This window comes from Taudactylus pleione, unplaced genomic scaffold, assembly GCF_031769625.1.
Source record: "Taudactylus pleione unplaced genomic scaffold, aTauple2 ptg001046l, whole genome shotgun sequence".
Classification (NCBI taxonomy): domain Eukaryota; kingdom Metazoa; phylum Chordata; class Amphibia; order Anura; family Myobatrachidae; genus Taudactylus; species Taudactylus pleione.
This window is the reverse complement of record NW_028285447.1, coordinates 324,647-340,528: the sequence shown is the minus strand read 5'-3', so window position 1 is coordinate 340,528 and position 15,882 is coordinate 324,647. Positions and strand designations below refer to the sequence as shown.

Sequence of the window (15,882 nt, the reverse complement as noted above, 5' to 3'; positions counted from 1 at the left end):
AAAATAAAATAAGCTTAGGGGCTGCTAATCAGCTCCCCCTGCGCTAACGGTGACCCGACTCCGGCCGGGCACCAACTTAAACTGAGGTGCCTCTGGCTTGGGGGTGGGGTTATAGGGAGAGTGGACCCAGTGCATCCTGGGAGCTAAAAGCTTTAACTGCGTGGTGCCCGGATTTGGTTCCCAACCTATACCCCAAGGTCAACCCTGTGGACCCCCTATGGACCCTGAAGTAGAAATAGATGCCACGTACAGATAGTGACACACATAGCAGTTACACATGGGGGTGTGATAAATAGATGCCACGTACAGATAGTGGCACATAGCACTTACACATGGGGGGGTGATAAATAGATGCCACGTACAGACAGTGACACATAGCAGTTACACATCAGGGTGTGATAAATAGATGCCACGTACAGATAGTAATACACAGCAGTTACACACAGGGGTGTGATAAATAGATACCACGTACAGATAGTGACACACATAGCAGTTACACATGGGGGTGTGATAAATGGATGCCACGTACAGATAGTGGCACACGTCAGTTACACATGGGGGGGTGATAAATAGATGTCACATACAGATAAAGGGCACATAGCAGTTACACACGGGGGGGGTGATAAATACATGCCACGTACAGATAGTGGCACATAGCAGTTACACACAAGGGGGTAATAAATAGATGCCACGTACAGATAGTGACACACATAGCAGTTACACATGGGGGTGTGATAAATAGATGCCACGTACAGATAGTGGCACATAGCAGTTACACATGGGGGTGTGATAAATAGATGCCACGTACAGATAGTGACACATAGCAGTTACACATGGGGGTGTGATAAATAGATGCCACGTACAGATAGTGGCACATAGCAGTTACACATGGGGGGGTGATAAATAGATGCTACGTACAGACAGTGACACATAGCAGTTACACATCAGGGTGTGATAAATAGATGCCACGTACAGATAGTGACACACACAGCAGTTACACATCAGGGTGTGATAAATAGATGCCACGTACAGATAGTGACACACAGCAGTTACACATTGGGGGGTAATAAATAGATGCTACGTACAGATAGTAACACTCAGCAGTTACACATGGGGGGGTGATAAATAGATGCTACGTACAGATAGTGACACACAGCAGTTACACATTCGGGGGGTGATAAATAGATGCTACGTACAGATAGTGACACTCAGCAGTTACACATGGGGGGGTGATAAATAGATGCCACGTACAGATAGTGACACACAGCAGTTACACATTGGGGTGTGATAAATAGATGCCACGTACAGATAGTGACACTCAGCAGTTACACATGGGGGGGTGATAAATAGATGCTACGTACAGATAGTGACACTCAGCAGTTACACATGGGGGTGCGTGATAAATAGATGCTACGTACAGATAGTGACACTCAGCAGTTACACATGGGGGGGTGATAAATAGATGCCACGTACAGATAGTGACACTCAGCAGTTACACATGGGGGGGTGATAAATAGATGCTACGTACAGATAGTGGCACTCAGCAGTTACACACAGGGGTGAGATAAATAGATGCTACACACAGATAGTGACACACAGCAGTTACACACAGGGGTGAGATAAATAGATGCCACGTACAGATAGTGACACACAGCAGTTACAAACAGGGGTGAGATAAATAGATGCTACGTACAGATAGTGACACTCAGCAGTTACACACAGGGGTGAGATAAATAGATGCTACATACAGATAGTGACACACAGGGGTGAGATAAATAGATGCCACGTATAGATAGTGACACACAGCAGTTACAAACAGGGGTGAGATAAATAGATGCTACGTACAGATAGTGACACATGGGGGGTGATAAATAGATGCCACGTACAGATAGTGACACTCAGCAGTTACACATGGGGGGGTGATAAATAGATGTCACGTACAGATAGTGACACACAGCAGTTACACATGGGGGGTGATAAATAGATGCTACGTACAGATAGTGACACTCAGCAGTTACACATGGGGGGGTGATAAATAGATGCCACGTACAGATAGTGACACTCAGCAGTTACACATGGGGGGGTGATAAATAGATGCCACGTACAGATAGTGACACACAGCAGTTACACATGGGGGGTGATAAATAGATGCTACATACAGATAGTGACACTCAGCAGGTACACATGGGGGGGTGATAAATAGATGCTACGTACAGATAGTGACACACAGAAGTTACACATGGGGGGTGATAAATAGATGCTACGTACAGATAGTGACACACAGAAGTTACACATGGGGGGTGATAAATAGATGCTACATACAGATAGTGACACTCAGCAGGTACACATGGGGGGGTGATAAATAGATGCCACGTACAGACAGTGACGCTCAGCAGTTACACATTGGGGGGTGATAAATAGATGCCACGTACAGATAGTGACACAGCAGTTATACTCAGGGGGTGATAAATAGATGCCACGTACAGATAGTGACACACAGCAGTTACACATGGGGGGTGATAAATAGATGCTACATACAGATAGTGACACTCAGCAGGTACACATGGGGGGGTGATAAATAGATGCCACGTACAGACAGTGACGCTCAGCAGTTACACATTGGGGGGTGATAAATAGATGCCACATACAGATAGTGACACACAGCAGTTACACATGGGAGGGGTGATAAATAGATGCCACGTACAGATAGTGACACTCAGCAGGTACACATGGGGGGGAGTGATAAATAGATGCCACGTACAGTGACACTCAGCAGTTACACATTGGGGGGGTGATAAATAGATGCTACGTACAGATAGTGACACACAGCAGGTACACATTGGGGGGGGTGATAAATAGATGCCACGTACAGACTGTGACACTCAGCAGTTACACATTGGGGGGGGTGATAAATAGATGCCACGTACAGATAGTGACACACAGCAGTTATACACAGGGGGGTGATAAATAGATGCCACGTACAGATAGTGACACACAGCAGGTACACATGGGGGGGGGTGATAAATAGATGCCACGTACAGATAGTGACACTCAGCAGTTACACATTGGGGGGGGTGATAAATAGATGCCACGTACAGACAGTGACACTCAGCAGTTACACATTGGGGGGGGTGATAAATAGATGCCACGTACAGATAGTGACACACAGCAGTTATACACAGGGGGGTGATAAATAGATGCCACGTACAGATAGTGACACACAGCAGTTACACATTGGGGGGGGTGATAAATAGATGCCACGTACAGATAGTGACACACAGCAGTTATACACGGGGGTGATAAATAGATGCCACGTACAGACAGTGACACTCAGCAGTTACACATTGGGGGGGGTGATAAATAGATGCCACGTACAGATAGTGACACACAGCAGTTACACATGGGGGGTAATAAATAGATGCCACGTACAGACAGTGACGCTCAGCAGTTACACATTGGGGGGTGATAAATAGATGCCACGTACAGACAGTGACACTCAGCAGTTACACACAGGGGTGTGATAAATAGATGCTACATACAGATAGTGACACTCAGCAGGTACACATGGGGGGGTGATAAATAGATGCCACGTACAGACAGTGACACTCAGCAGTTACACATGGGGGGGTGATAAATAGATGCCACGTACAGATAGTGACACACAGCAGTTACACATGGGAGGGGTGATAAATAGATGCCACGTACAGATAGTGACACTCAGCAGGTACACATGGGGGGGGAGTGATAAATAGATGCCACGTACAGTGACACTCAGCAGTTACACATTGGGGGGGTGATAAATAGATGCTACGTACAGATAGTGACATACAGCAGGTACACATGGGGGGGTGATAAATAGATGCCACGTACAGACAGTGACACTCAGCAGTTACACATGGGGGGGTGATAAATAGATGCCACGTACAGATAGTGACACACAGCAGTTACACATGGGAGGGGTGATAAATAGATGCCACGTACAGATAGTGACACTCAGCAGGTACACATGGGGGGGAGTGATAAATAGATGCCACGTACAGTGACACTCAGCAGTTACACATTGGGGGGGTGATAAATAGATGCTACGTACAGATAGTGACACTCAGCAGTTACACATGGGGGGGTGATAAATAGATGCCACGTACAGATAGTGACACTCAGCAGTTACACATTGGGGGGGGTGATAAATAGATGCCACGTACAGACAGTGACACTCAGCAGTTACACATTGGGGGGGGGTGATAAATAGATGCCACGTACAGACAGTGACACTCAGCAGTTACACATTGGGGGGGGTGATAAATAGATGCCACGTACAGACAGTGACACTCAGCAGTTACACATTGGGGGGGTGATAAATAGATGCCACGTACAGACAGTGACACATAGCAGTTACACATTGGGGGGGGGGTGATAAATAGATGCCACGTACAGATAGTGACACTCAGCAGTTACACATTGGGGGGGGTGATAAATAGATGCCACGTACAGACAGTGACACTCAGCAGTTACACATTGGGGGGGGTGATAAATAGATGCCACGTACAGATAGTGACACACAGCAGGTACACATTGGGGGGGGGTGATAAATAGATGCCACGTACAGATAGTGACACTCAGCAGTTACACATTGGGGGGGGTGATAAATAGATGCCACATACAGATAGTGACACACAGCAGTTATTTACAAGTATGTACATTTATTGCAACCTGTATGAGTTTTCCAGTGTCTGATGACAGTATTAGATACACACTTACTTGCCACAAAAGTCCCTGACACTATTGAGAAGCTGTAGCTGTTCCTCGGGGTGGTTACGCAGCCACGCATCCACCATGTCAGGGTGTCTTGGGTCCACCTCCAGGAAGATGTCCCTGTAAGTTGAGGAAAACAAGATGAGACCTAGAACCTCAATATCTTCTCCTCGCCTGCAGTGAGAACAGTTTGGGTGCATCACTGTAATGTCTCCTACCCATTAGGCATTAACAGGTGAGGTGCAAGTCTCAGGACCCCCTTAATAACATCCATCCCATCAGGACCCCCATCTAATGCTGAATGATCTTCATACCTAGGACCAAGAAGAGATTTGAGTTATTGCACAATATTACCCATCACGGTTACTGCAACAATCTCTATATTGTCGTCGCTTTACCTGAGGATCTCCGGCTCCAGCTGTGACAGATCAGCTGTAAATATGTAAGGGGGGTTACTGACCACCACATCTACGGGACCCAGTTCTAGGAGGCGCTCCGGGGGATCTGTGTGACGAAAGTCAGCGAGACAGCCGGAAAAGACGTTACAGAGAGGAAGAGAGCAGGTTATACTGTGCCAAACATACTGTAGCCAAAATTCGACCATATCTCACACAAGACACTGCAAAAACTCTAATCCATGCACTCATTATTTCCCGCATAGACTATTGCAATAGTCTCCTTACTGGTCCTCCCAAAACCAGACTCTTGCCACTACAATCCATTATGAATGCAGCTGCGAGGCTGATCTTCCTCGACAAACGTTCATTGTCTGCTGATCCACTGTCATCAGTCCCTCCATTGGTTACCGGTCTTCTACCGTATTCAATATAAAATACTTACACTCACACATAAGGCCATTAACCAAACCACACCAACATACATCTCTTCACTCATCTCAAAATATCTCCCAACCAGACCTCTCCGCTCTACACAAAAGCTGCGTCTCTCATCCCCACGCATTACTTGCTCCCATTGACGGTTGCAGGACTTTTTCCAGGCTGCACCCACCCTGTGGAATGCCCTCCCATGCACAATAAGACTTTCTTCTAGTCTCCAAACCTTCAAGCATTCCCTGAAAACCCACCTCTTCAGATCAGATTCCAGAACCGCCCACATAACCTTCATAGCTTCCCTATCTAATTACATCACCTCTCACAGTCCACACATAACCTCACACATAGTCTTTCATTCACATCATCCTGACCCTAGGCCAACTTTCCTGTGTGACTGGATCATACATCTCACCAAAGAACCTCTGCAATCTGGATGGACCAAAATACAATATATAGTACCTATCCTTGTGTATCACACCTATTTCCCTATATATTGTAAGCTTGCGAACAGGGCCCTCTAATCTTTTATGTCTGTCTCTTGCTACCCAGTCTTGTTCTATTAATGTTGTTTCAAATTGTAAGGCGCAACGGAATATGCTGCGCTATATAAGAACCTGTTCATAAATAAATAAGAGAGACTTTAAGTCTTACCCGATAATATGTCGTGCTGCAAAATATGAATCCGATGCTGAAGACCAAGTCTGAGGGTAGGACAAGAAGTTAGGATCGTGTAGACTAAGTATGGCCTGGCTTCATTATAGACAGCTAATGCACCATTTCCTCTAATACATCTTCATAGCACTAACTGGCTGCTTTGTGGTTCTCCATATAATAACTGGCTGCTTTGTGGTTCTCCATATAATAACTGGCTGCTTTGTGGTTCTCCATATAATAACTGGCTGCTTTGTGGTTCTCCATATAATAACTGGCTGCTTTGTGGTTCCCCATATAATAATATCAGGCTGCTTTGTGGTTCCCCATATAATAATAACAGGCTGCTTTGTGGTTCCCCATATAATAATAACAGGCTGCTTTGTGGTTTCCCATATAATAATATCAGGCTGCTTTGTGGTTCCCCATATAATAATATCAGGCTGCTTTGTGGTTCCCCATATAATAATAACAGGCTGCTTTGTGGTTCCCCATATAATAATAACAGGCTGCTTTGTGGTTCCCCATATAATAATAACAGGCTGCTTTGTGGTTTCCCATATAATAACAGGTTACTTCGTGGCTCTCCATATAATAGGCTGCTTTGTGGTACTCCATAAAATATCAGGCTGCTTTGTGGCTCTCCATATAATAATAACCCCTGCATTTTGGTTCTCCATATAATATTAATCGGCTGCTTTGTGGAACTCCATATAATAATAACAGGCTGCTTTGTGCCTCTCCATATAAATAATAACCGGCTGATTTGTGGCTCTCCATATAATAATAACCGGCTGATTTGTGACTATCCATATAATAACCGGCTGATTTGTGGCTATCCATATAATAACCGGCTGATTTGTGTCTGTCCATATAATAATAACCGGCTGATTTGTGGCTATCCATATAATAACCGGCTGATTTGTGTCTCTCCATATAATAACCGGCTGATTGCTCTCCAAATAATAATAACCAGCTGATTTGTGTCTCTCCATATAATAATAACCGGCTGATTTGTGTCTCTCCATATAATAATAACCGGCTGATTGCTCTCCATTAAATAATAACCAGCTGATTTGTGGCTCTCCATATAATAACAACAACCGGCTGCTTTGTGGCTCCCCATATAATAATAATCAGCTGCTTTGTGGTTCCCGATCTAATAATAACAGGATGTTTTATGGTTCCCTATATAATAACAGGCTGCTTTGTGGCTCCCCATATAATAATAATCAGCTGCTTTGTGGTTCCCGATCTAATAATAACAGGATGTTTTATGGTTCCCTATATAATAACAGGCTGCTTTGTGGCTCCCCATATAATAATTACTGGCCGGTTTGTGGTTACACAGTCACTCACCTCTCTGCGTTATCCCGGGTCAGCTTCACAGCAGCTTCCGTCTTATCAATGGCAATGACACGCGCCTAGAATACAGACATGGGACGCTATTCATATGAGCGGGGTGTACGGGCAGGTTCCCTGGCAATGCCATCCTCCCCTCTCTCCCATACACACCTGGGATCTACAGGGGACATCTCAGGGTTTATTTATGAAGTGTCGGGTTGTAAAAAGCGACATCTGTTCCTGTTAATGCCAGATATTTAACAGGTCAGTGCTGTTACTAGCCGTGTCTTGCTAGTAAAGTCACTGTCCTTTTAGATATCGGGCACAAACAGGAACAGAAGTGATGGGTTTTACAACCCGACACTATGTAAATAAACCCCCCCATCTCTACTAGCGAGACAATGATGAATATACCGCTGTCCTGGAGATTTTGCTACTTTCTGAATATGGCTCTTCATTTTTACCGCTATGGTGGAGAGGACTCTGTTGATAAATAGGTGTTTCCTATCTTCCCAGGCAGCTCTTAGGGGCATATTTACTAAAGTAAGACAGGCAGCGGCACGCGGTCATACCTGGGGGGTGCTCCGGAGTAGCGCCAAAGATACAGCTCCTGATCCACAGCCAACCTCTAGTATCGCGGCCTCTGCAGAACGGCGCAGCTCTGCGCAATCAGCCGCAACCAATCCCACCAGTTCCTGAATAGGACACACAAGGGGCTCATGGTCAGGCATTGACATGAATCTGGTTGTTACAATGGTTAGATTGGAAAGAATACAGCAGAATTAGGGGGGAATTCAATTATAGCAGCTGTAAATTACCGCGGTCTTATTCCCCGAGACTATTCACTTAGCCCCAAGCCAGCTCGCAGACTGCAGTTATGGGGGTCTGAAAAGAAATCCCTGGTAAATGGCCTGTTAACGGGGGCCGCGACTATGTGTTAACGGCCGTTACCAGGGTAATTTAACGGGTGAGAAAAAAGGCTCTAAGTTAACAGCCCCAGACGTTAAAGCCCCAGGCTACAACCCTTTGTCACACCCGTTAAATTAACGGGGATAACTGAATCCCCCCCATAGTGTTACTAAAAGTTGACATTAATAGTTTCCAGGGTGGATGTTTTCCTTTGTGTGTTAAGTGAGGACAGTTTGGGTGGTCACTGTAAGACAATCAGTAACTCGGTTGTGATGATGTCATCGCTGTGACTGGAACGAACTTTGCACGGATTGCATCACACGTCCGTACATTGTGTGTACCACAAGGTACTATGGGCCGGATTCAGGTTACTCAGTAAGTCGGCAAAATCACGCAGCCCGTGCCAATGAAGCTGCCTTCGAGGAAGCATCCAATGGCTTCGGTACGCCCAGAAACGCCATCATTTTCTGGAACGCTCCCTGTCGACGCCCCCATGTCAATCACTGCAGCTTTTGGGGAACTGCGACCGACGTCACATGACCAGATATGCACGTGCACAGGTCATTAAAGGTCAGAGATTTACGTATCTCTGAATCAGGCGCTTTGCACCAAAATATTGTCCCTCTGAAGTACTCGGGGGCGCCAGCTGCTCTTAAACTGGACTAACCCTAAACTAAAGACAAATACCCCCAAAACAAACTCAATTTAATATATATATATTTTTTTATAGCCATCTATCAATACAGATATAAAGATATATATTCTACCTAATACTTCAGTGGTTCTCAAACTCGGTCCTCAATACCCCCCACACAGTTCATGTTTTCCAGGTTACCTAGCAGGTGCACAGGTGTATTCATTACTCACTGACATATTTTATAAGATCGACAGGTGGAGTCCTTATTTCACCAGTGATTCTGTGAGGAGACCTGGAAAACATGTACTGTTTGGGGTCCTGAGGATCGAGTTTGAGAACCTGTGTACTACTTTATGTACCAAGAGTTCCTCACACCAGGGACTAGAACAGTGCTTCCCAAACCCGGTCCTCAAGGCACACTAACAGTCCAGGTTTTAAGGATATCCCAGCTTGAGTACAGGAGGCTTAATTAGTACCTCAATCAATCTGATTTACCCTGTGTGCTCAAGTATGGATATCCTGAAACCTGGACTGCTAGGGTGTCTTGAGGACCGGGTTGGGGAACCTCTGGATAGACAATTTTTGGAACTTAAAAACGATGCAGAGAACATCCAATGTCGCGGGTGCACTGAACACATTTATGGAGCTGAGAAGAGGCGCATCATTGCTGAATACAAACGCCGATAAAGGTGGAGTTTTAACTTGAATTATCGTCAGGAATCGTAGCCTGACGGACGGAATTCCATACACACTACATTTCCAGACCGATAATTTACCCTCGGTGTGCAGCACTCCTCGTATCGGGACCCCAGGCCACTGGGATTGGTCCGATGGTCTAGCAAAAATCAGATAGACCACATCCCGCAAAGGAATAAGTATAATATTTACAAGTTGTATATGACACTCGATGTCCTATAATATATTATAATGCTTAATGGCGTCAGCTCCTGGTGTTGCGCACCTATCTGCCAGTGACGGTTGGCAAGTTCTGCTCGCACCTCCACAGACTGACAGCAGAATCTACTGAGGGTAACGCGCTGAAGATCCCGGAACGGGTCTCTTTGACTTCCGCGCTTAATTGAATCAGCCCCATAATACTACGTAATAATTATACTGTTTTCACTGGTTGCGATTTAGCGTCTTCTGCGTCAGTTTATGCAGCAGAATCTGATCCGCAGGCAGCTGACGCGGCTCCTGATCCCTGCAGTGTTGTCTATCCCGCGAGTTATACGCCGAGAACACCCAGATGATGGCCTGCACTCTCCGAGTAAGGTAACATATCTCCTGTACCACCTTCTCTTACCTCGGTCTCCGGCCGGGGGATGAACACGGGAGGCCTCATGTGTAACGTCATGTCCAAGAAATCCCACTCTCCAATAATGTACTGAACAGGGACCCTGTAACGGGCAGGGGGGGGGGGGGGGATAGCATTACTGTACAGTGGTAGAATCATGTATTAACCCCTGATAGACAAGAACACATCTATCATATTTTTTCTGATTTGGAAACTGCGCCGGGGGCTCAAAATATAAACCCCAGACATGGGCGTAATTTCACTACTCAGGTGTCAGCGAAGTGGCAGGACGGCAGAACGTGGAACCCTCCTGTGCATGTCACATGGCAGATGGTGACTCGGTGGTTACATACCCAGGGGGCAGATGGTGACTCGGTGGTTACATACCCAGGGGGCAGATGGTGACTCGGTGGTTACATACCCAGGGGGCAGATGGTGACTCGGTGGTTACATACCCAGGGGGCAGATGGTGACTCGGTGGTTACATACCCAGGGGGCAGATGGTGACTCAGTGGTTACATACCCAGGGGGCAGATGGTGACTCGGTGGTTACATACCCAGGGGGCAGATGGTGACTCGGTGGTTACATACCCAGGGGGCAGATGGTGACTCGGTGGTTACATACCCAGGGGGCAGATGGTGACTCGGTGGTTACATGCCCCAGCACACGGGCAGGGAACCTTGTTATTCTGTCGCCCCTTATGGCACTGTCACACACAGTCACCGGGTAAGAAAGGAGCGAGCATTTACAGCGCTGTGTCACTGCCCTGTGTGGCCGGGAGTGTAATTACCTTCTAAGGCGCTCCTGTGCCATTCTCTCTATGAGTGTCAGCTCTTCTGCCGAGATGTGAGAACGGGCCATGTGCGAAGTCATGCTGTGAAACTGTGGGTGACATAAAGAACAACACAAGAGCCATTTAGGTGGTCGGGGGGGAACATATTCATTATAGTACACAGCACAACAGCTCTATACTTTATATATATATATATATTACTCAGCGCCACGCCGGGAGGGAATCTCATATTGTGCTCTGCACAGCGCTGTTCACTGCCCCATCTCTCCGACAAGCATGACATTGCAGAGCACAGCGCAGCCTCCATCTCTCTGACAAGCATGACACTGCAGAGCACAGCGCAGTCTCCATCTCTCCGACAAGCATGACATTGCAGAGCACAGCGCACCGCCTCCATCTCTCCGACAAGCATGACATTGCAGAGCACACTGCCGCCATCTCTCCAACAAGCATGACATTGCAGAGCACAGTGCCTCCATCTCTCTGACAAGCATGACATTGCAGAGCACAGCGCCTCCATCTCTCTGACAAGCATGACATTGCAGAGCACACTGCCTCCATCCCTCTGACAAGCATGACATTGCAGAGCACAGCGCAGCCTCCATCTCTCCGACAAGCATGACATTGCAGAGCACACTGCCTCCATCCCTCTGACAAGCATGACATTGCAGAGCACAGCGCAGCCTCCATCTCTCCGACAAGCATGACATTGCAGAGCACACTGCCTCCATCTCTCCGACAAGCATGACATTGCAGAGCACGCTGCTACCATCTCTCCGACAAGCATGACATTGCATAGCACTCTGCCTCCATCTCTCCGACAAGCATGACATTGCAGAGCACAGCGCCTCCATCTCTCTGACAAGCATGACATTGCAGAGCACAGTGCAGTCTCCATCTCTCTGACAAGCATGACATTGCAGAGCACACTGCCCCCATCTCTCTGACAAGCATGACATTGCAGAGCACACTGCCTCCATCTCTCCGACAAGCATGACATTGCAGAGCACAGCGCAGTCTCCATCTCTCCGACAAGCATGACATTGCAAAGCACACTGCTCCCATCTCTCCGACAAGCATGACATTGCAGAGCACACTGCCTCCATCTCTCCGACAAGCATGACATTGCAGAGCACAGCCCAGTCTCCATCTCTCCGACAAGCATGACATTGCAGAGCACACTGCCTCCATCTCTCCGACAAGCATGACATTGCAGAGCACAGTGCCCCATCTCTCCGACAAGCATGATATTGCAGAGCAAACTGCCCCCATCTCTCTGACAAGCATGACATTGCAGAGCACAGTGCCTCCATCTCTCCGACAAGCATGACATTGCAGAGCACACTGCCCCCATCTATCTGACAAGCATGACATTGCAGAGCACACTGCCCCCATCTCTCCGACAAGCATGACATTGCAGAGCACAGCACCTCCATCTCTCTGACAAGCATGACATTGCAGAGTACACTGCCTCCATCTCTCCGACAAGCATGACATTGCAGAGCACACTGCCTCCATCTCTCTGACAAGCATGACATTGCAGAGCACAGTGCAGTCTCCATCTCTCTGACAAGCATGACATTGCAGAGCACACTGCCCCCATCTCTCTGACAAGCATGACATTGCAGAGCACACTGCCTCCATCTCTCCGACAAGCATGACATTGCAGAGCACACTGCCTCCATCTCTCTGACAAGCATGACATTGCAGAGCACACTGCCTCCATCTCTCCGACAAGCATGACATTGCAGAGCACACTGCCTCCATCTCTCCGACAAGCATGACATTGCAGAGCACAGCGCACTGCCTCCATCTCTGACAAGCATGACATTGCAGAGCACAGCGCACACTGCCTCCATCTCTCCGACAAGCATGACATTGCAGAGCACAGCGCAGCCTCCATCTCTCCGACAAGCATGACATTGCAGAGCACACTGCCTCCATCTCTCCGACAAGCATGACATTGCAGAGCACAGTGCCCCCATCTCTCCGAAAAGCATGACATTGCACAGCACACTGCCCCCATCTCTCTGACAAGCATGACATTGCAGAGCGTACTGCTCCCATCTCTCCGACAAGCATGACATTGCAGAGCACACTGCTCCCATCTCTCCGACAAGCATGACTTTGCAGAGCACACTGCCCCATCTCTCCGACAAGCATGACATTGCAGAGCACAGCGCAGTCTCCATCTCTCCGACAAGCATGACATTGCAGAGCACAGCGCAGCCTCCATCTCTCCGACAAGCATGACATTGCAGAGCACACTGCCTCCATCTCTCCGACAAGCATGACATTGCAATGCACACTGCCTCCATCTCTCCGACAAGCATGACATTGCAGAGCACAGCGCACTGCCTCCATCTCTGACAAGCATAACATTGCAGAGCACAGCGCAGTCTCCATCTCTCCGACAAGCATGACATTGCAGAGCACAGCGCAGCCTCCATCTCTCCGACAAGCATGACATTGCAGAGCACACTGCCTCCATCTCTCCGACAAGCATGACATTGCAGAGCACAGTGCCCCCATCTCTCCGACAAGCATGACATTGCAGAGCACACTGCCCCCATCTCTCCGACAAGCATGACATTGCAGAGCACAGTGCCTCCATCTCTCCGACAAGCATGACATTGCAGAGCACAGTGCCCCCATCTCTCCGACAAGCATGACATTGCAGAGCACACTGGCCCCATCTCTCTGACAAGCATGACATTGCAGAGCGTACTGCTCCCATCTCTCCGACAAGCATTACATTGCAGAGCACACTGCTCCCATCTCTCCGACAAGCATGACATTGCAGAGCACAGCGCAGCCTCCATCTCTCTGACAAGCATGACATTGCAGAGCACAGCGCAGCCTCCATCTCTCCGACAAGCATGACATTGCAGAGCACACTGCCTCCATCTCTCCGACAAGCATGACATTGCAGAGCACACTGCTCCCATCTCTCCGACAAGCATGACATTGCAGAGCACACTGCTCCCATCTCTCCGACAAGCATGACATTGCAGAGCACAGCGCAGCCTCCATCTCTCTGACAAGCATGACATTGCAGAGCACAGTGCCCCATCTCTCTGACAAGCATGACATTGCAGAGCACACTGCTCCCATCTCTCCAACAAGCATGACATTGCAGAGCACAGCGCAGCCTCCATCTCTCCGACAAGCATGACATTGCAGAGCACACTGCCTCCATCTCTCCGACAAGCATGACACTGCAGAGCACACTGCCCCCATCTCTCTGACAAGCATGACATTGCAGAGCACAGTGCCCCATCTCTCTGACAAGCATGACATTGCAGAGCACACTGCCTCCATCTCTCCGACAAGCATGACATTGCAGAGCACAGCGCAGCCTCCATCTCTCCGACAAGTATGACATTGCAGAGCACACTGCCTCCATCTCTCCGACAAGCATGACATTGCAGAGCACACTGCTCCCATCTCTCCGACAAGCATGACATTGCAGAGCACACTGCTCCCATCTCTCCGACAAGCATGACATTGCAGAGCACAGCGCAGACTCCATCTCTCTGACAAGCATGACATTGCAGAGCACAGTGCCCCATCTCTCTGACAAGCATGACATTGCAGAGCACACTGCTCCCATCTCTCCGACAAGCATGACATTGCAGAGCACACTGCCCCATCTCTCTGACAAGCATGACATTGCAGAGCACAGTGCCCCATCTCTCCGACAAGCATGACATTGCAGAGCACAGCGCACTGCCTCCATCTCTGACAAGCATAACATTGCAGAGCACAGCGCAGTCTCCATCTCTCCGACAAGCATGACATTGCAGAGCACAGCGCAGCCTCCATCTCTCCGACAAGCATGACATTGCAGAGCACACTGCCTCCATCTCTCCGACAAGCATGACATTGCAGAGCACAGTGCCCCCATCTCTCCGACAAGCATGACATTGCAGAGCACACTGCCCCCATCTCTCCGACAAGCATGACATTGCAGAGCACAGTGCCTCCATCTCTCCGACAAGCATGACATTGCAGAGCACAGTGCCCCCATCTCTCCGACAAGCATGACATTGCAGAGCACACTGGCCCCATCTCTCTGACAAGCATGACATTGCAGAGCGTACTGCTCCCATCTCTCCGACAAGCATTACATTGCAGAGCACACTGCTCCCATCTCCGACAAGCATGACATTGCAGAGCACAGCGCAGCCTCCATCTCTCTGACAAGCATGACATTGCAGAGCACAGCGCAGCCTCCATCTCTCCGACAAGCATGACATTGCAGAGCACACTGCCTCCATCTCTCCGACAAGCATGACATTGCAGAGCACACTGCTCCCATCTCTCCGACAAGCATGACATTGCAGAGCACACTGCTCCCATCTCTCCGACAAGCATGACATTGCAGAGCACAGCGCAGCCTCCATCTCTCTGACAAGCATGACATTGCAGAGCACAGTGCCCCATCTCTCTGACAAGCATGACATTGCAGAGCACACTGCTCCCATCTCTCCAACAAGCATGACATTGCAGAGCACAGCGCAGCCTCCATCTCTCCGACAAGCATGACATTGCAGAGCACACTGCCTCCATCTCTCCGACAAGCATGACACTGCAGAGCACACTGCCCCCATCTCTCTGACAAGCATGACATTGCAGAGCACAGTGCCCCATCTCTCTGACAAGCAT

The 15,882-nt window shown here is 48.4% G+C and overlaps 1 protein-coding gene across 2 annotated transcripts in view; it reads right to left on the bottom strand.

The window, feature by feature from the left end:
• Positions 1 to 15,882, bottom strand: part of HEMK1 (HemK methyltransferase 1, mitochondrial release factors N(5)-glutamine) — a 32,989-nt gene that overhangs the window by 10,984 nt on the left and 6,123 nt on the right. For both annotated transcript variants that reach the window (XM_088461430.1, XM_088461431.1), the window contains 8 exons: positions 11,212 to 11,303; positions 10,430 to 10,523; positions 8,153 to 8,275; positions 7,596 to 7,660; positions 6,237 to 6,286; positions 5,151 to 5,256; positions 4,971 to 5,066; positions 4,759 to 4,872 (listed from right to left, as the gene is read on the bottom strand). In XM_088461430.1, coding sequence (XP_088317556.1) covers positions 4,759 to 4,872; positions 4,971 to 5,066; positions 5,151 to 5,256; positions 6,237 to 6,286; positions 7,596 to 7,660; positions 8,153 to 8,275; positions 10,430 to 10,523; positions 11,212 to 11,303 — 740 coding nt within the window. The remainder of the gene's footprint in view (positions 1 to 4,758; positions 4,873 to 4,970; positions 5,067 to 5,150; positions 5,257 to 6,236; positions 6,287 to 7,595; positions 7,661 to 8,152; positions 8,276 to 10,429; positions 10,524 to 11,211; positions 11,304 to 15,882) is intronic.